This window comes from Cynocephalus volans, chromosome 2 (assembly GCF_027409185.1).
Source record: "Cynocephalus volans isolate mCynVol1 chromosome 2, mCynVol1.pri, whole genome shotgun sequence".
NCBI classification, from domain to species: domain Eukaryota; kingdom Metazoa; phylum Chordata; class Mammalia; order Dermoptera; family Cynocephalidae; genus Cynocephalus; species Cynocephalus volans.
In genome coordinates this window covers 176,531,926-176,552,799 of record NC_084461.1, presented here as the reverse complement: position 1 = coordinate 176,552,799, position 20,874 = coordinate 176,531,926, and the positions used below count along the sequence as shown (strand labels likewise).

Sequence of the window (20,874 nt, the reverse complement as noted above, 5' to 3'; positions counted from 1 at the left end):
ACCAGCGTTGGCGAGGATCCCCCAGCATCTCCCCATTGTTCCCTGAACCTACAGGTCAAGGATCCCAGGGAGGTAGGCCGGGGTCGTGGCTGCCTTAGCAGGGCCCGCTAAACCCCCTCCCCGGTGCCCTGGGACCCTGCAGTTGTGACTGCTCGGTCCTGAGGTCTGAGGGGGCCAGGGATGGGGGTGTGGGTCTGAGAGAGCACCGGAGAGGGGTGTCCTCCTAACGGAGCTGCGACCCCAGCCAGACTTGGGCTTCGCAGTACACGTCCGCGGGAGGCCTGGGGTCAGTTACGGGTCACAGCGTCCTCCGTCCCCGGCTGCAGGGAGTGGGCATCGCGACGCCCCGGTCCCCGCCGCAGCCCACAGCTCGCAGAGCCCCGCTCCTACTGGTGCCTGAGGACGCGCAGAGCCGTGAATCCCCCGGAACCCGTGGGATCCCCCGCGCACCCCCACACTTCCCGGCTTCTGGGGGCGCCGCGGGGGCACAGGCCCCCGGCCGGGTCGTCAGGCGGGGCCACGCGGGGATTGGCCGCCGCCTGGATACTTTGTAGCGAGAGCGCCTCGGCCGCCGCCCCGGCGCCTCCTCGCCAGGCCGAGGTGCGCGCCCGGGAAGTGCGCCCAGCGCGGAAGCGGGGAGTGGGCGGCCCGGCCCGGGGTGAGTCGGGGGCGGCCGAGGGCACCTGGGCGGCGGGGCCCCGCGGCGCTGAGAGCGGAGTCGCCCGGCCGGCCCCGCGGGCGTCGCGGCCTCCGCCGGCAGCAGCGCGCCCGAAGGGTAGGGGGCGCCGGGCCACGCGCGGGGGCTGCGTGGCTCGGAAACGCAGCAGAGCCACCGGCCTCCATCCCAGCCGGGGGCCGGGTCCCCCCCCAGGGCACAGGCCCGCGGACCCCGCAGGAGCCCTTCTCCTTCCTGAACGCGGGGCCCCGTCCAGCATGTGCCCAGCCCCTAGAGCCCGCGGGGCTTGGCGCTGGAGGAAAGCTGGTCCCGGGAGGGGTCCTCCCATTCCCTCCTCCCGGAGCCGCAGCTCTCGGGAGAGACCCGGGGTCCAGGGCGTCCTGCCCGCCGTGGTGGTTGGAAACACCGAGGCCGGAGTCAGGCCCGCTGGGACGGCACTAGAGCCGGGAGGCGGCGGCGTGGACGAGATCGTGGTCTCCAGTGGCGCCTGAGAGCCCAGGAGGTCCCCAGATCCATGCGGAGCCGAAGGATCCAGACTGAGGCCAGGCGGGGGGCTGGGGAGGTGGGGAGGCGTCAGGCAGGTTCTCTGCAGTTCTGGGCACGCTGATTCTCACAACCTTTTTGGAAAGCAGCTTGGCAGCATCTACTAAACCCTTAAACCTCATTTTTAGGGAGTGTATTCCACAGAAATGAGTACATAGAGGTATTAGGTTAGGAAAAAATCAGTAGCACGTTGCCTAAATGTCCTCAGGTGGGGAATTCTTTAAGCAAGTTATGGCCCCTCCTTTCATGAGAGACTTCGCAAGATCAACCATATGGACTAGGAAATATGTCTACTAGTCAGGTTAAGTATTGGCCTACGAGTCTCTCTGCTCTTAAAAATGGTTAGATGGAAGGCCTAGGCGTCCATCCGGCAGATGCTGGGGACGGCTCCTGAATTCAACTCACGAGGTTCCTGACCCCACTGAGCCCAGAAGAGTGAGATGAAACATCATCCCAACCTGTATCAGCGTGGGGCAAAGAAGGGCAAGGAGAGGTGAGAGGAGCAGGGTGGTCCCTGTGCACATGGCGCCAGGGGACCACATGGAAGGCTCAGAGAAGTGAAAGGAACCGTTGCAGATAGCACCCAGCCCACTGCTTGGTGCACAACCAAGTTCATTAAGGACTAAAGTATTTTGGGGCAATTAGGAAGAAATTCTAGGGGCTGTGTGATATGGCCCTACCTTTTCTTAAGGGAACTCTTATTAGTCCTAGCTTACAAGAATCCGTGGCATGAGGGTCATGGTATCACTTGCCACGTAGAGTTGGTTTGAGGACTGACTGGCAGAAAGGACAAGGTCGATGCTGCCCTTGTGTGACTGTTCTGTGTGTTGGCAGAGTGGCCCTGACCCGATGCGAGATGCAGAGCTTCCTGATGCTGCTGAAGGAGCACGGGGACACGTGCCCTCCTCCTGCGGAGCTGGTGACCCTCGCGGGCAGGCTGTGTCGGGACCTCCAGGATGACCTCGCCCAGGTGCAGCCTTTGGTCACCAGCATTCTGGACAGCCAGCTCCGTCTGCATTTCCTGGACAACGCAGACGTGGCCCTGGTGTGCGCCCATGTCCTGGCCCAGCAGGAGCAGCAGCAGGCGGCCTGCCGGCTTCTGGAGGTAGGACTGGGCTGGGAGCAGGTGCAGAGGGTAGGACTGGGCTGGGGGTGGGTGCAGAGGGAGTTGCGGCAACTCGTCCTCAGCCTCCATCTCGCCCCTGGGCTCTCCCAGCCTCCTGAGGTGGCCATGCTGGCTTCCTGCCGTTCCTAGAATTGCGAGATAGTTCTCAGTCTCAGGACCGTTGTGTGTCATTCCCTCTGCCAGAAGCTGGAGCCTGGCTCTTTGTGTGGCCTTCTCCCTTCCCGTTTCTGCTTTAAATGTCAGTTGGTCTAGGTAGTGCTGTCTTTATTCTCCAGTGTAGCTCCCTGTTACCCCTCCCATGGCGCCTTCCTCCGCTTCTGACTAGAAGCCTATTTATTTGCTAGCGTATGCTTCAGGCCCCGCAGTGGGGGGAGACAGACCTGGCCTGTGCAGGGCATTTCTGACCAGAGCTAAGTCCTGCAGCTAAGTCAGGGCAGAGGAAGGTTCCAGTGCAGGTGTCCTGATGGCTGCATGTTGGCAGGAGGCTGGGGCACAGAGTCATCGGCTCTGAGGGGGCCACTGCCTGGCAAAATAGGGCCTTCCCTATGCCTTGAAGAGAGAGCTCAATAATTTTCAGTGCCTCGTTTGCCAAGGTGGTCCTGAGAACACTGGCAGTAAAGGCCAAGGTGGGCCCATGGGGATGCCTCACATGGCCGGTGATTGGAATTAAGTAAGTGGCAGGGACTGCGCAGGAGAGGCCTATATCGGGTATCCTCAGTCATCTGCAAAGTCTGGTCAGGTGGATGGGTAAATTGTCACTGGGCACAGATAGGGGACCCTTCATCCCACTTGGCTTGAGATGTGCCAAGCACCTGAGGGGCCAGCCCTGCTAGATGGGAGATGAAGGTCTGTCACTTAAGACCTTCTTGGGAGGGTCGAAGGGTTTCAAGGTGGGGCCGGGCTGGGGGAGGGATGACTGGTCCGTTTGTGGCTGACATGAGTGTGTCTGCTCATGGCCTGTGAGGTGACCCCCTGGCCAGGGTCACATGACGTAGCCTGGTGGGGACTGAGTGCTGGCTGTCTGACTCATGTCTGCACTGCTTGGCCCACTTGGTGTGCTTGAACCCAGACCCCTGGTCTTCCCATAAACGTCACGGCCTTTCCCGAGGCTGGGTTGGTTTGGGATGGCAGACACAGGTCCCTACAGTGCTTCAGGGTGGGTGGGGCAACCAGGGCTCAGCAGGCTTTTCTTGGCAGGGTTGCCGGGTGCCCGGAGGCAGCCAGGAGCTGGTGCAGCTCTGGAACAACATCCATTACCGTCTGGTGATGAGGAGGCTGGGCGTGTCTGCACTGACCCCGGTGCAGAAGTTCCGCTGCAGGAAGAGGTACCTGCTGTCATTTATTAATGCTTATTCCATGGGGCTCCCAAGGGATTAGAGATACCATCCCAAACCCCAAAAGTAAAGTAAAGGTGAGGAGAAATGGGCAGAAAGTCAGGTAAAGCTGCAATAGTCACAATGTAATAAGCTTAATATTATCGCAGTGTGTGTCACGCCCTTGTGTGCTGGGCACCCAGTCACAGGTGGTGGCTGGAAATGGCCGTACCCAGGGGGACTGAGGCTGAGGCCAGCGGGTGGCATCCTGTCTCCTCCTTCTCCCAGCTCCCACCCAGGGCTGGCTGGACAAAGGTCCCACGGACCGGGGATGGACAGTGGATATGGAGGGGCAGGAGGGAGCTGCTCAGCACATGTGCCCTAAGTCACCTACCCCACACCCAGGCTCCAGTGGCCACTTAGGGGCCGCAGGGCCTATGGGAGCAATAAGGACGAGAGAGTTGCAAGTATTAGAATGAGTTATATGTACGTGCGCCGAAGAATGCCTGGCACATGATGGTGCTAAATAAATGTTAATAATTATTGTCACCATAATCAGCAATGCATAAATGTTACTATTATTAATAATTTTTATTACCATCATCACCATTTATGAATAAGAAAACTGAGAAACGGTAAAGTTAAATCAGTTGCCTGAAGTTTTACACAAGGGAGGTGCAAAGCCAGGATTCCAGCCTACACCCTGAGACCTCAGAGCCTTTACTTTTCCTGTCGGGTGTTCTCCACTGGTCAGGGAAGGGCTGTAGATTCTGCGCTGAGCTCTTGATAGCCTGAGTGGTGAAGCATTCCTGAGCCACAGTGCCTGGTAGAGAAGCAACACTGGTTACTGGAGGAAGAAAAGATGGATTCATTTGTGGACCAGAGAGGCTTCTCTTGCATGGCGCCAACCAAATAGTGATGGAGTGAGACAAGTCCTCAGAAGCCCAGCAGTTAGCCAGCCTGGGGTCATCAGTGGATGTGATCATATCCCTTCATGGAGACGCTGACAACCTGCCTGACTGCAGTGATGGGGGCCCGGCATGATGGCATCTTGTGTTTGTGACGTGTCCCCTGCATGGTGTGGGGAGGAACTGGAGATATAGACTAGGCCCTACTTTCCTGGAGCTGACACTGGATGTGGACAATGGATGATAAATACGGATACAAAGTGGATTCCCTCGTCCACGGAGTGAGAAGCCATATGTAGAGAGTGTGCGCAGAAGAGGGCTGGGGCATGTTGGGTGTCCACTGTGTGAAGGGAGCTGCTTTAGACAGAACGGTCAGCACAGGCCTGCCCAAGCCTTGGAGGGTCCTGAGCATGGTGATGGTGCTGGCCACGTGAGCAGAAAGTGTTCCAGGCAGAGGGAGCGGCAAGTCCAAAGGCCTGGGGTCGAGAGGAGATTGGTGTCCTGGGGCAGATAGTAAACATTTTGGGGGGTGTGTCCATGTGTGTGATTACAAACCTTGAAAAATGTAAAAATGATTCTAAGCCCATGGCCATAGAAACAGCTGGTGGCTGAATTCGCCCTCCTGCCCTAGGGGACCCCCAGGGGCTGATGAGTGAGCAGGAGCAGGACTTCAGTCCGGTCCCGTGGCCAAGGTGAACCGCTATGCTGTGTTCTGACCTGGGGCATCATCAGGGTGATGTCTGAGTTACAGCAGATGCAGTGCTCAGGGGCAGAGAGAGGTAGGAGGTTCGTGGAGGCTCTCTGCCTGGTCCAGGACTCCAGTAGTGGCTGGAGAAGGTGGAAAGGGGCTTGTCAGGGTAGACTTTGAGGTAGAGATGAGGATTTGCTAATGAGTTAGACATGCTGGAGGAGATAAAGACAGGGACGAAAGCCAGACTCGGGGCCTGAGTGGGACCACCAGGAACAGGGTGGTTTCTTCAGAGATGCGCAGGGGCTGGGCTGGGGGAGGGTTTGGAGAGCAGGGGTCAAGTTCCATCTGGGATGGGTGATGTGTGAGAAGCATCTTAGATGTCCATGTGAGCATGTGGGTATCAAGTGTTCCACAGATAGGTGACATATGTTTATATGTCACGTTTTTCTAATGGAAAAAATTAAAAATACACAATAGTAGAAAATAGCATAACCAACCTGAATATCTCCATCGTCCAGCTTCAGCAGCTGTCAGCCACTTGTCCCTTTGTTATCTCTCGGAGTGGTACTGAAGAGCCCTGAAGGCGCAGAGAGAGGAGGCGGCCTCTTTGTTCAGGGGATGGGCCCCTGGGACTCTGCAGCTCAAAGCAGGGCGAGGGGTCAGCTGAGGAGTGGCCAGTGAGATGAGAGGAAATTCAGAGGTGTGAGGTGCTGAGAAGCCAGTGAGGTGTGTGGGGGTTGTCAGGTAAGAGGAGGGCTGAGAAAGGCCTTTGTATTTGAGGAGATGGAGGGTGTTGGTGAGCTGGGCAACAATGTTTTTAGTGGCATGGTGCAGCGTATCCGGTGTGGTGCGTTGCAGAGACGAGTTGGCGCCAGTGATCCTAGGTCATTCTTTGAGAAGTTTTGTTGGAAAGGAGCAGAGAGTGGGGTAGCAGCTGAGGGGAAGGGGGGAGTCAAGAGAGGTTTATATTTATGGTGAGAGATTTGCAGAATGTTTACCAGCTCGTGGGAATGACTCTGTAAAAGTACTGATGGTGAAAAACAGGAAATAGTTTCAGGAGGAAAGTTCTAGGTGAGGCAGGGCTGGGCTTGGAGAGGAGCGGGAGCCTCCACTGGCCAGGGGTCCTGCAGGCGCGTGGAGAGTGCCTTGGGATGGCAGGTGGTGGCAGACACGTGGCGCTGCTCTTCCGATGACATCTCAGGAAAGTAAGAACCAGGTCATCTGAGGATAGTGAATCCTGGTTGGAGGTGTTGGAAGAGAGAGGAGAAAGGCTAGTGTGGCCATGCAGGGCGGCAGGAAGGGGAAGGAGGCGGGCAGAGTGCTGCGTTCCTCAGTCGACTCCCTCCCGGGAGTGGCCGACGGCCAAGACACCAGTGACCAGCAGGAAAACACTGTACGGAGCGGGGAGCCAGGTTCTGGGAGGCCTGTGCAGGCGGGCGTCCGTGTAGGGGCCAAGGGGGCTGAGGTGCGCCCAGGAGCGCCACGGGACCCAGAGGGTGCGCCTCACTCAGGCCTGCAGATGCTCAGGGCGTCGGCAAACCCCACACGCTCGTGTGAACTTTGTATGTCGGGGGTATGTGCATTTCTATGGGAGACTGTCGTTTTCACAAACTGGGGACAGAGAGGCGTCCCCTAGGAAGAGGACCACGGGATGAAGGGGACACGAGTGTCATGTTGCTCAGAGGGCCAGGCCCTGAGCAGGGAGCAGATTGGGGGTGTGTGTCCTGTGCTGTAACCACCTCCTCACCGTCCTCATCCAGGAACCCTCCGCCCCCCTCCCTCTGCCCGGAGGGCCCGAAGAGCCGTAACTTCCCCGGAGAGGTTCGCCAGAAGCTGCACGCCTTCGCCTCGGGCGTGAGCGCCAACCCCAGCAAGGCGCAGCGGGTAAGAAGGGAGGAGGGGACGACCCTCCCCGGCCCCGAGTGGCCTGTCTCCCGGGGCGCTGGTGGTCTCAGCCTCTCCTCGAGCCCTCGTGACCGCGTACTAGAGGGTGGCGGGCCCGGGACGTGCCCTTCCGACGTGGGGGGCAGGTGCAGCGGAGCACGTGCGTGCGGGCTCGAGATGCAGCCCGAGGGAGCCGCAGGGGCGCGGGCGTGAGCGCGACTTCCGGCTCTCCAGAGCCCGGGACGACTCCCTCCGCCCACTTCTCGCCCTCGTCCAATTGGCAGAACTCTCCCCAGTGCTCGCCCCACCCACCTCATGTCCGTCCAATCAGCGGGCGTCGCCCTGGAGCCCTCCGCCCCATTCATTCAGCAGGCTCTGCGCCCTCGCTCTGCCCGCTCCTCTCCGCTGTCCGAGCAGCAGGCTCTCTCAGTGCCCCGGGCTCAGCTTGTTGGAGGACGGGGCGTGGGGGTCGCTCCAGGAAAGCCAAGGGCGCGGGCTCGGATGCGCCGGTCCTGGTCAGGGCTATGCGGCGGCCGAGGTGCTGTCCCACCGCCTGGTGGTTTCGTTCCTGGCGCCGACTCCGCAGCCCCTGCCCCTCCAGGGCTCAGGATCGCCCCGGGCGCGCTGGCGCGAGGTGGACTGAGCAAGTGCTCCCGCCCGGGAGGACGCGCGGCGACTGCGCAGACGGCCTGGCAGGGGCCTCAGCTGGCCGGGGATGGGGGCAGCCCGGGAAGGCGGGGCCTGCGTGTCCTGCCCACGCTGACCCGCCCTCGGCCTCCCCGAGCACGTGCCCAGGAGCCGTTCCTTTGTCCACCACCCCAGTGCCCCGAGTGCCCGCTCTGCTGTTCTTGGAGAGGGCGGGCTGGGCTCCGGCCCCCTGTCTCCGTGGAAATGAGCTGTCGCAGTCGGCTCTGCGCACCCTTGTGGCTCGAAGCATGGAAACAGGGCTAGAAGTTCTGTTGTTTGGGGGCAGGAGAACTTGGCTTTGGAGACGAGCTTGACCGCTGAGCAGGTGTACAACTGGTTTGCCAATTACCGGCGGCGCCAAAGGGCCCTTTTCCAGCGCATGGAGCCAGCCCAGCAGGCCACCGCAGAAGACCCCAGTGCAAGGCAGAGGGGTCCTGATCCCCTGCACTCCTCGGGCGACCCTCGTGTTGACCCTGGGTTTGCGGACAGACCTCAGTGGTCAGGTGAGTGGCCCGAGAGCCCCAGCCTCCTTGTGTTTGGGGGGCTGATTTCTGACAAGGGTTAGGCCTAGGTAGGGTTACTCTGGTTACAGGGACAGCCCCCCGCCGCCAGTCAGCAGGTTCAGGGCTTCACCCTGTGGGGAGCAAGTTCACTGAGACCGAGGGTCAGGCTGGGCTCAGGATCGGCCTAGGTGGGGCTGTGGCTGCCCATCTGCGTTTTGAGGGTAGTGTGTCTCCAGGGCCAGGAGTTGGGCTGGAGAGGGGGGACGTGGGATGGGAGGGGGCATCCTCTGGCCAGAGGGAGGGGTCCAGTGAGCAGACTGGGGAAACGAAGCAAGCGGCAGGATTTGGGGTGTCTTGGGTTTGTAATTATGGATTCTTGGTTCAGACCAAAGGACAGACAGAACATTGGGATGACACAGTGGGGATACGCTTTTCCATCCAGCAGGGCTGCTCTTACCTGCTGGGAAGGAGGCTGGGATCGCAGCCTCACTAAGCCTCCCTTCCCATCTGATCTGCTTTTAGCAGGAGGTGAGGAAAATAGGCCTCCACAGTCCCCCGAGAACACCTCAGGACTGTGGGAGCTGCAGGCCCTGGTCCCAGACGTTCCTAGAGATGAGACAATCTCAAAGCCACTGGCTCCCAGGTACTGTCATCTCCACGGGCCATGAGACCATCTCACCTGTTCAGTCCCCTCCCTCCTCAGGTGGAGACCAGGGCATGGACTGGGCCTGGGTATGCTGGGCCCCAACACTGGGGGTCAGTGACTGCTGAGAGCAGAGACAGCTGTGACCCCAGGGGTGGGGGAAACTACCATCAAGGACCCCGTATCAGAGACCCCACACTTGGCTCCCTGCAGCCTGACTCATACCTGAATTCATGTCTGTTTCAGAAAATGGGGGAAATAGAAGGAAAACCATGCAGACCGAACACGTAAAGACAAACCCAGCTGCTGTGGAGCTTTGTTTATTTCTAGTATTTTGTCTGTTATGTATTTCACTGAGTTAGTCAGTGTCTCTCGAGTTCCTACTGTGCACTGGCACTACTGAGTGCTCTCCTTGTGCTCTGTGTTCATCCTGGGATGAGGCAAGAACCTGATGTAAGAAGAAAAGTGGGGGCAGCCCACAGGCTGGTCAGCCTCAGGACTGGGTCCGCCAGGGCTGCCCGCGTCCTGTCTGACCATCACACCATGGGCACTTCTGCTTCTTTTCCGTGTTCTGTGGTGATGTCACCATATCTTATGGCATCACCTGTGCCTGGCTCATATCCAGGCCTGGCACCGCCCAGGTGTGTGACCTTAGGTTCACATGATCTCACACTTGTGAAATGTGGATGGTGATAGCACCTGCCATGGGGGTTGTTGCCAAGATTAAGGGGGAGGTGTTTAACAAAGGCCTGGGGGCACCATCTAAGACATCTGAGCATTCATGGAATTTTACTTCTTTAAATTATAATCAACTTCTGCCTAATATGCCTTTAGGATCAACCATCATTTATTCACTTAACTGTTAAGGCTCTAACTAATCATTTTTATTTTCCAGTACTATAGAAAAATACTTCATCGAGGATCATTGTAAATAAACTGCTAATGTATTTTAGGTTTCCAGTAATAGTCTTTATTAAGTGTCTCTAGGGACAGGGCCTGTCCGAACCCAGCCCCAGTCCTTGCGACCACAGGGAGAATGGTGAAGGCCATGTGTTGAGTGAGGTGCTGGCTCCACAGCCTTCAGTGCTGAGTCAAGACCCACATTCCCAAGCTTGGCAGGAGTCTCCTCCCAGGCCCTACTGCCCAGGCCTGAGGGAGCTTCTCCCCACCAAGGGATGGTGTATGCTCTGTCCCCCAGGTCTCTACAGTGTGGGGAGATGTACCAGGAGGGGCCTGGCCATGATCCTGCCACCCTCCCCCTCGTTTGCCCTGGCTCTCGCCTCTGTCCTCTGGCTGCCAGCAGTAACATGATGGACACCTCTCTGGCTGCGCCTGAATCGTGGCTGATGTCTCTTGCAATGGCATCCTCCAAGGAAGTTTCCTTCCAGACGGGGCAACTGGCCCATCATCATGGGCTGGACTACATGATGCACCCCGCAGACGCCACTGTGTCAGTGTCCTTCGCCACCCTCGGTGATCCCAGGCCTACAGGTGGGTCCACTTTGGACAGACCATGAGTTTCTGCACCAGACACTGCAACTACTTGGGTCTTGTTTGAGGGGGTGAAAGTGTGGGCAGGACCAGGATTTTCTGCCTGATCTGTAGTGTTTGATTAGATCCAGAACCAGTGCAGATGGGACAGAAACTCTTCCAGCAAACATCCAAATTACTTATTCATTTTATTTGGTAAAAAAATAGGCACATGACAAAAAAGAAGACACTGAGGAAAGAGATAAAATGAAAGGAAACTGATGCTCCCCTGCTGCCCTTGCTCCAGTCCACCTAACTTACCTGTTAACACCTGGTGCAAGAGGAGGTTAGACTCTCCACCCTCAACCTATCATAGAAATATCATTATTTTAATTTCTTTCTTAGTTCTTATTGTAGCTATAAGTACCTTTAAGTAAAATGTATTTAGATATATATTTTGCCTTTCAAATGCAATAGAATCTTGTGATTTTTGCACCTTGTAAGGAGGATATTGGCACTATGATTCATGTACCTTTCTTAGTATTTTATGGGTTTGTACATCTTTTCTCCAGCTTTTTGTTTTCTTGGGGTTTCTAATTGCCTTTCTTTTTCCTTACATTGTCTGCTTTTATTACATCATTAACATTTTCCAGCATTTCAAGAATCTCATCTGTAAACTCACTACTGGGAGCCCTCCTTTTTCCTGTCAATCCAAGTGACGTCCCCTCAGGCCTGAGTGGAGCCGTCATCCCCAGAGCTCGCATAACTGCTTCCTTGTGTTTGCTCCAGTGTTTCCTGAACACTGGAAACAATGTTCCAGTGTTGTTTCTTTCTCAAATCCCTTGTCTTCAATTAACTTGGCAAGGAAGAATGCCTGCAAGATACATTTTTTGAGTCCTTGCATGTTCTAAAAATGTCTTCAATCTACTGTCATGTTTGATTAACAGTTTGGCAGGGACAGAATTCTGAGTTGAAAATACTTTTCCCTCAGAAATTTGAAGACATTGTATCATTTTGGGGGGTAGCATTTAGTGTTGTTAAATTAGATGTCATTGTGATGTTTATTCCTTTGCAGATAACCTATTTTTCCTTTCTTAGAGCTTTAGGTTCTTTCTTTGTTTGTCTGTGTTGGTGTTCTGAGATTTCACACTGATGGTTCTATGTGTGGGTCTTTTTAATAAATCTTTCTGGTAAGCCTTTCAGTTTAAAGAGCAAGGTCTCCTTTAAGCTCTGGGCATTTTTTGTAATATTCTTTGATAATGTCTTCAGTAATATCTTTGATAAGTCATTTTGTCTGTGTTTCCAATTCTCTCTTCAGAGCACAAATGGTATTTAGAAGTTGAAACTCTGAGACCTGTCTCCCCCAAGAGCTTATCTTTTGTCTTATATTTCATTTTCTTTTTTATTGTATGTGCATTTTGGGATATTTCTTAAATTCTGTCTTCCAATTTTTTATTTTCACAGTTATATTTTGAGTTATATATTTTAAGAGCATTGAAAGTTCTCTTTACTGATCTCTGAATTTTCCTTCTGTATTAGTCCGTTTTGTGTTGCTACAACAGAATACTTGAGACTGGGTAATTTATAAAGAACAGAGGTTTATTTGGCTCACAATTCTGGGACAGCTGCATCTGGCATGGGCCTCAGGCTGCTTTTTTTTTACTCATGGCTGAAAGTGGCAGGCAGCCGGTGGGTACAAGCAGATCACATTAGGGGGGAGGGGGAGGAGGGTGGAGGGGGAGGGAGGGAAGGAAGGAAGGTGCTGGGGTCTTTTAAACATCCAGCTTTCAGGGGCGAGAACCCACTCACTACCCCCACCCCCCAGGGAGAGCATTAACCCATTAATGAGGGATCCGCCTTCATGACTCAAACAGGTCCCAACACTGCCACACTGGGGATCACATTTATACATGAGTTCTGGGAGGAAAATACATCTGAACTCCATCACCTTCCTGTATAGATTGTTACTTTCTGTCTTATACTTTTCTGAGGATTCTAATTAGAATTTTGAAAATATGCTTCATAGTTTGAATGTGGGACTATTGGGACTGTGGATTCTGGCCCTTCCTTGAATAGAGAAGAATGTGGGTCCAGAAAGAGGAAGGGATCTGGGGACTCGTTCCTCTAAGGGGACCTGTCACTTTGGTGATATTGGTCTTCCATTTCTTGCTGTCTTTTTTTTTTTTTGGTGTTGGTGGTCTTGGCTGTGCCACACGTGGGCCATGCCCCTTTCTCCTCCAGTGGATTGTGGAATTGTTTTATGTGCAGGAATTTCTGACCCACCCAGTGGCCATCCCCAGAGCATGTACCTGGAGGAATGTCAAGGCACAAGTGGAGGACGAGCACATCTACAGTCGGGTGACTTCCTGGTGACACAGCCCCCGCTGCAGGCTCCTGACCTCATCCTCACCCAGAGGTAAGTCCCAGAGAGCAACGGGCTTGGACGATGCTCTCTGGACCACGAGGTGTGGGGCAGTGCTTGGTTTACAGACTCACATCTCAGACCGTGCAGATCAAGTCCTTTACTCGTGGGTTTCTGAAAGCTGTAACAGTCCTCCCAGCCTGTATATATGGAAAGAAGGGTAGTTTTTCCCTCAAACAAAACGGCACCCCAAAACATCAGAGCAGAAGTGGGCATCCTGTCCTTTGGACGGTGTCCCTCATGGCTCACGTGGACTGTCTTCCGGGCTGCCTTGACCATTCCTCTCATACATTTTTGTTCTGATCTGAGGACCTTAAATCCTTCTTTAAAGCAGCTTCAGCTTCACAGAGGTGCGATTGTCGTACGGTAATCATGCATGTTAGATGGAGCAGCTGACAGTTTTCTCAGTGAGACCTTCATGTCCACCACAAAGCCACAACCATAGGGGTGTGAATGTACCCTCCCCCCTGTCCCCCCCCCCAGGGACATAGATTGCTTCCGTCACTGTAGATTAGCTACGTTCTATAGAATTTCATGTAAATACAATCACACGGTATGTACTTGGGGCTTTTTGTTTGGTTTTGGTCTGGCTTCTTTGAGATTTGCCCCGTTGCTGGGTGTATCAGTAGTTCATTCCTTTTCATGGCTAAGCCGTGTTCCAGGGTGTGGACCTGTTTGTTGATCCATTCTCCTGTGGATGGCATGTGGGTGTTCCCACTGTGGGGTGACTACGGATAAGGCTGCTATGGACATTCCGACACACGTGTACTCTGTACACTTGCCTTCATTTCTCTTTATTATTTCTCCCACCGAGGTTCTCCTCAGTGTGAACCACATTTCCCTCTTGACACCCTACAGATGTGCAGGCCCTGTGGGAAGAGAGTCTATTCCTGATCAGTCTCAAGCACCTAGAACAGCTCCTGATGTGTAGAAAGCATATCTGGGTGGGTCTCATCACTTCATGTCCCCTCAAAACAGCCTGTCCTGACACCTTTCCTTTTCTAGTCCCCTAGAGCTGGCGCCAGCCCCATCCACCTTCCAGGGCTCAGGGTCTTCCATGGAGCTGGACCAGCCCCTGCCCTCCAGCAAGGTGAGATCTTCCTACAAGCACCATGTGTCTCCCTCTTGACTCCAGGATCTGAGCTCATGGTGCTGGGAGGGCTCAGCTAGTGCTGTTTGATTGAACAAACCAGGCAGAGATGGGTGAGGGGCAGTGATGACTCCTGGCTGGACATCAGTGGACTGGGAGCTGGGGTGGGGGTGCCGTGGGGCAACATTCCCTCCTGAGTCCAGGGTAGGAGGGTCTGCACAGGTTCAAGAATGCCAGGCTGGAGGCAGGTCTTGGCGCCTGGCAGAGGCAGCCTCTGTGTAACGCTGCATTGTTCTTCCAGGTGCAGTGGCCTGATGGCCAGGTCTCCTGTGATGCCTTCTGGGGAGCCAGGATGCTCCTTGAGTTTTCAGGGGGCAGCCTGGGCTGAGTTGTACCCTAGGAGCCAGCCCAGAACCCCAACAGAAGCAGGTGTGGACTGTCCAGCTGTTCAACACAAGTTATAGAGCTTTATCCTGAATAAAAAATGGAGGTCCCCAGAGTTCCCTGAGGGGTTCTGCTGAGAAGCACTGAGGGCCTCTTGGCTTGCTGGCATGTTCGAATAGTTTGGTGGGCAGCTCCCTGTACTGCAGGGAGCATTTGAGAAATGTTCATGAGAGCAGACGTCAAAGATTGGTATGTCCCACGGGGGCAGCGATGGATTGGAGCCAAACTCTGGTGCAAGATGTGTGCAGGGAAGGACTTTCTGGGGAGAGGAGAGTGTTCCAGTGCTGGTGGCCTTCCCACCTGCCCTGCGCCCAGGTACTGTGGGAGTGAGGTGTGGCTGGTGTTCTGACATTTCTGTGTTTGTGGGGCTTCTCCCTTGAGTGCTGAGAGACAGTCCCAGGCAGGGTGGATTTTCCCTTCAGGTTGTAATTCATGTTTGTGATGCAAATGTTTCAATTTAATTAAAGTTTAATGTTTTGAACTTATACACAACCTCTTATTCACTTATACACAACCCTGGGCATCTGTCTGTGTTGCGTCAGCCTTCCGGTTTTGCTGGTGTTTCATGGCAGTGTGCGCTGATGGGGGCATCATACCCTATTGATGGACATTGGGGTTGTGTCCAGTGTCTCTATTTTATGAGCAGCATTAGGGTGGGATTCCCTGTCCTCCGCCCTTTGCCCCTTAACCTGGTTATTTCCTCAGGATAAATTCCTGGAAGCTGACTTTCTGGGTCAGTCATGGTAGCCCAAGAAGTGGACTGTGGGGTCTGGGGGTGTCTGTACTGACCCTTTGCACCTCTGCCCACATGCCTGACTTGGAGGAGAGCCATGGGTGGGCTGGACTGTGACCCAGAGAAATCAGTCCCTGGTCCTGCTCTCAAAACTCCTAAGCTTGAGAAAGATGCAGGCACAAGATTTCCTCCCTGTAGGATCATGGTGTCATGGGACCAGCAGCTGCACTGGGAGAACAGAGGCCATTGCACTGCTCACCCATGCCAGGCACACCCCTGGCAATCTGTGGGCCTGGAGGAGGAGGAGGAGGTGGCGATGAAGAGGGTGTGCTGCTAGGGGGGTTAGGGGTAGTGTTAGGGGTTGGGGTTAGGATTGGGGCTAGAGCTAGAGTTATGGTTAGGGTTCCTGAGTTCCCGCTATCTCGATGCGAGTTCCACATGGTGGTGCTCGGTTTCATGGAATTAAGCTTAATTCTGAAGGATTAATCTTCTGTGAGTTAGGGTTAGGGTTTAGGGGTTGGAGTTTGGGATGGGGTTAGAGGTTAGGGTAGGGGTTAGGGGTTAGGGTTGAAGTTGGTTTGGTGTTATGGTTAGGATATGGTTTGGGTTAACGGTTGGGGTTAGGGTTAGGATTAGAGGTTAGGGTTAGAGATTAGGGTTAGGGTTGTTAGGGTCTGGATCAGGTGAGGGGTCAGGAGTTATGAGTCGGGTTAGAGTTAGGGTTATGTCTTCTTTGGGGAAAGTTCAGGTTATTTGCCTTTTTAATCTTTTCAATATAATAATGGCTGTCATAACACGTGACCTAATATTTCACTGGTTTTGGCTTGCATTTCTTTGATGTAGTGGTTTGAGCACCTTTTAATATATCTGTTAGCCATCTATATGTCTTCCTTGTTGAAAGTGCTATTCCAGTTATTTGCTCATGTTTTATCTTTCCTTTTTTGTATTGAGATGTAGGGCTTCCTTACATTAATTAATTTGTGAATATTTGGATACTAATCCATTATCAGATATATGGTTTATAGTTATTTTTCTATTCTGTACTTACTTTGCCCTTTTAATCTGTTCTTTTTTTTTTTTCCCCTGTGTAGACGGTTTTTAGTATGACATAGTCCCACTTGTCTATTTTTAATTTTGTTACATGTGCTTTTGGGGTCAAATCCAAGAAATCATTGCCAAGACTAATGTCATAAAGCTTTCCTTCTATGTTTTTTTCTGGCAGTTTTACAATTTCAGGTCTTATGCTTAAGTCTTTAATGCATTTTGAGTTGATTTTGTGTGTGGTGTATAAAAAGGGTCAGCTTTTATTCTGCTCATAAAAATTTAGTTGGCTGTGTATGTTTGGATTTATTTCTGTACTCTGTATTCTGTTGCATTGATCCACATGTCTGTTTTTATGCCAGTACCATACTTTTTAAATTACTGTGGCTTTGCAATATATATATATATATTTTGTCTTTTTCGTGACCGGCACTCAGCCAGCGAGTGCTCCGGCCATTCCTATATAGGATCCGAACCCGCGGCGGGAGCGTCGCTGCGCTCCCAGCGCTGCACTCTCCCGAGTGCACCACCGGCTCGGCCCTATATTTTATAATCAGGAAGTGTGATACCTCAGGTTGGTTTTCTTTCTCAAGGTTGTTTTGGTTATTGTGTGTCTTTTGCGTTCTATATGAATTTTAGGATTGTGTTTTATTTTTATTTTATTTTATTTTATTTTATTTTATTTTATTTTTTTTAAAGATTCTTTTTTTTTTTTGTCTTTTTCGTGACCAGCACTCAGCCAGTGAGCGCACTGGCCATTCCTATATGGGATCCGAACCCGCGGCGGGAGCGTCGCCGTGCTCCTAGCGCAGCACTCTACCAAGTGCGCCACGGGCTCTGCCCAGGATTGTGTTTTATTGCTGTAAAACTGCCTTTGGTATTTTGATAGGGACTGCATTGAAACTGTGGATTGCTTTGGGTAGTATGGACATTTTAACAATAATTAATTCTTTCAATCCATTAATGAGGGATATCCTTTCAATTACTTGTGTCTCTTTAATTTCTTTCAGCAGTGTTTTGTAATTTTCAGTGTACAAGTTTTTCACTTCCATAGTTAGATTTATTTCCAAGTATTTTCTTTTTGATGCTATTGTACAGGGATTGTTTTCTCAATCCCTTTTCAGATAGATTATTGTGAGTATATAAAAATGCAACTGATATTTGTAGGAAAATTTTGTCTCTGCAACTTTACTGAATTTGTTTATTATTTCTGACAGTTTTATTTTTTTGTGAAGTCAACATTTTAAAAATATAACATCATGCCATCTGCAAACAGACATAATATTACCTCTTAATTTCCAACCTGAATGATGTTTTTGTTTCTGTTGTTACCTAATTGCTCTGGCTAGACCTTTGAGCATTCTGCTGAATAGAAGTGGCACGAGTGGCTATCCTCTCCTTCTTCCTAATCCTAGAGGAAAAGCTTTCAGCATTTCAAAGTTGAGAATGATGTAAATTCTGGGCTTTTCATTTGCGGCACTTACTGTGTTTAGGTAGATTTTCTTTCTAATCTTAGTTTGATGAGAGTTTTTATCATGAAAAAGTTTGGATTTTGTCAAGTACTATTTCTGCATTTATTGAGATGATGCTGAGATTTTTATAGTTTATTTTGTTGATATGGTATATTATACTAAATGATTTTTGTTTGTTGAAGCATACTTGCCTCTCAGAGATAAGTTCCACTTGGTCATGGTTTATGATCCTTTTAATGTGTTGAATTTGGTTTGCCAGTTTATTTTTAAGATTGTTTTCATCCATGTCTATGAGGGGCATTGGCCTTTAGTTTTCTTTTCTTCTAGCGTCTTTGTCTGGCTTTGGTATCAGGGTGACCCTGGCCTCAAAGTGAGTTTGGATGTCTTATTTTCTTTAGTTTTTTTGATAATTGGCATGAATTCTTCTTTAGGTTTTTGGTAGAATTCACTGGTGAAGCCCTCTGATCCTGAGGGTTTTTTCTTGAGAGGTTTTTGACACTGATTCAATCTTCTTAGTAGTTGAAAGTTGGTTTAGGTTTACTATTTGTTCAAGATTCAGACTTGGTGGGTTGTATGTTTCTAGGAATTTACCCATTTCTTCTAGGTTGTCAATTTGTTGGTGTATAGTTGTTAATAATAGTCCCCTATGATTCTTTTCATTTCTGTGGCTTCATCATTGCTTCTTTCATTTCTGATTGCACTTATTTGAGTCTTTCTGTTTTTTTTTTTAGTGTAACTAATGTTTTGTTAATTTTGCTTAACAAAATTAATTTTTTAAAAGCCAGATTTTGTTCTATTGTTTTTTTTTTTTCGTTCTTTCTTTCATTTATTTCTGCTCTAATCTTTATTATTTCCTTCTTTTTGCTATCTTTGGGCTTAGTTTATTTCTTTTTTTCTTTTTTTCTTTTTCTATTTTCTTATGTAAAGTTAGGTAATTTATCTGTGATCTTTTAAAAATAATCTGTATGTTTATCACTATAAACTTTATAGTACTGGAATATAGCAATTTGGGAAAGGTGCATTCCAGCCTGGAATCTATTTACCTAAGTGCTTTTATATGAAATACACATAAATTAAGATTTACTATTTATGCTGTAAAAATCTATGGATTTGTCAAATACAAAGTGACAGGTACCTACCATTAAAGTATCATACAGAAGTCTTCACCTTAGTCTCACTACCCTCAGGAATCCCTGGCAACCATTGATCTGCTTATCCACTTCATTGTTTTCTCTTTCCAGACTGTCTTAGGAATGGGATCCTACAGTACATAAACCTTTTTAAAATTTATTTAAAAGATGATTTATTATACATATATGTGGGGTACAAAATTGACTTTCGGTAGTTGAGCACAATGTGTGATTGTAAGATCAGGATAGTTAGCTTATTCACCATTATGAAATATAATCATTCTTTCTGTCCATTAACCAATTTCTTGTTAACTCCTCTCTCCCCCACCCCTCCCCTTTTCCACCTCTAGTAACCACAGTTCTTTTCTCTCCTAAAAGTTTAATGTATTTTTGTGATTGTTGATTCTTTCTCTCTCTTTCTTTATTTATGGATTTGGCTTCCACTTATGAGAACATGTGGAATTGCTCTTTCTAAATTAAACACCTGCATTGTTTAATTTAGCATAATTTTCTCCAGACTCATCCTTGTTGCTGCAAATGGAAGAATTTCATTCTTTTTTTATGGCTGAATAGTATTGCATCATGTGTATATACCACATTTTCCTTATCCAGTCATCCACTGATGAACATTTAGGTTGGTTCCATAGGCTGGCTATTGTAAATAGACTTGTGATAAACATGGGAGTGCAGGTATCCCTTTGACGTGATGATTTCCAATCCTCTGGATATATGCCCAGTAGTGGGATTGCTGGATCTTATTGTTCTATCTGTAGTTGTTTGAGGAATCTCCATACTTTTCTTCATGATAAAGACTCTCAGCAAATTAGGTATGGAAGGAAGGTATCTCAACACAATAAAAACCATATATGAAAATCACACTGCCAGTATCATCCAGAATGGGGAAAAGCTGAAAGCGTTTCTTTTATGAACAGGAATAAGACAAGGATGCCAGTTCTCACCACTCCTATCTAACATAGTATTGGAAGTACTTGCCAGAGCAATTAGAGAAGAGAAAGAAATAAAGGGCATCCAAACAGGAAAAGATGAAGTCATGTTGTCCCTGTTTGTAGATGACATGATTCTATACATAGAAAACCCGAGAGACTCTACCAAAAAACTCTTAGAGCTGATAAACAAATTGAGTAAGGTTGCAGGATACAAAATCAATATGCAAAAATCAGTAGTGTTTTTACACTCCAACAACAAACTGGAAGAAAAATCAAGAAAGCAAGCCCATTTGCAATAGTCACTAAAACAATAAAATACCTGGGAATAAATCTAAACAAGGAGGTGAAAGATCTCTACAATGAGAACTATAAATCACTGCTGAAAGAAATTAAAGAGGACACCAAAAGATAGAAGGACATTTCTTGTTCATGGATTGGAAGAATCAATGTAGTGAAAATGTCCATACTACCCAAAGCCATCTACAAATTCAATGTGATTTCCATCAAAATACATAGACAAAACAATCCTAACACTTATATGGAACAAAAAAAGACCCTGAATAGCCAAATCAATCCTGAGAGGGGGAAGAAACAAAAACACCCAGATGCCTTACACTACCTAACTTCAAATTATACTACAAAGCTATAGTAACCAAAACAGCATGGTAGCATGGTATTGGCATAAAAACAGACACATGGACCAATGGAACAGAATAAAGAACCCAGAAATCAACCCAGGTACTTACAGCCAACTGATCTTTGACAAAGGCACCAAAAATATACACTGGGGAAAAGACATTCTCTTCAGTAAATGATTCTTGGAAAATTGGATAACTATGTGTAGAAGAATGAAACTAGACCCATACATCTGCCATATACCAAAATCAACTCAAAATGGATTAATGACTTAAGAACTGGATCCATAAAACTCCTAGAAGAAAACAGGGAAAACACTTCATAGGGAACTCAGAAGGCTGCAATCAAGGTTTTGGCCGCACTGCATTTTAAGTTGGGAAACTCTGCTTTTAAGCTCATACATATTTGGGCAGAATTTATTCCCTTCAGGACTTAGGACTGGGCAAAGACTTTATGAATAAGACCCCAAAAGCACAGGCAACAAAAGAAAAAAATAAACAAATGTAATATTTCTG

The 20,874-nt window shown here is 50.0% G+C and overlaps 1 protein-coding gene across 2 annotated transcripts; it reads left to right on the top strand.

Annotated features, from left to right (window-relative positions):
- The first annotated feature begins 2,075 nt into the window (after positions 1-2,075).
- Positions 2,076-14,344, top strand: ANHX (anomalous homeobox). 2 transcript variants are annotated; one of them, XM_063083755.1, is made up of 9 exons: positions 2,076-2,324; positions 3,543-3,670; positions 7,018-7,141; positions 8,115-8,331; positions 8,854-8,974; positions 10,173-10,465; positions 12,713-12,860; positions 13,872-13,956; positions 14,258-14,344. In XM_063083755.1, exons 1-9 carry the CDS (start codon positions 2,076-2,078, stop codon positions 14,342-14,344), a joined length of 1,452 nt encoding a protein of 483 aa, XP_062939825.1. The 2 variants fall into 2 exon arrangements, with proteins under 2 accessions (XP_062939825.1, XP_062939830.1); XM_063083760.1 differs by lacking the exon at positions 10,173-10,465 and having other exon boundaries at positions 12,732-12,860.
- The last annotated feature ends 6,530 nt before the right edge of the window (positions 14,345-20,874 follow it).

What these genes read in the sequence shown, in the direction of transcription:
- ANHX (XM_063083755.1), top strand. Translation starts at nt 2,076, where the DNA reads ATGCAGAGCTTCCTGATGCTGCTGAAGGAGCACGGGGACACGTGCCCT. An exon ending in ACCCCAGCAAGGCGCAGCGG is followed by an intron (nt 7,142 to 8,114) that starts GTAAGAAGGGAG and finishes GTTTGGGGGCAG; the next exon opens with GAGAACTTGGCTTTGGAGAC. An exon ending in AGCCCCTGCCCTCCAGCAAG is followed by an intron (nt 13,957 to 14,257) that starts GTGAGATCTTCC and finishes TTGTTCTTCCAG; the next exon opens with GTGCAGTGGCCTGATGGCCA.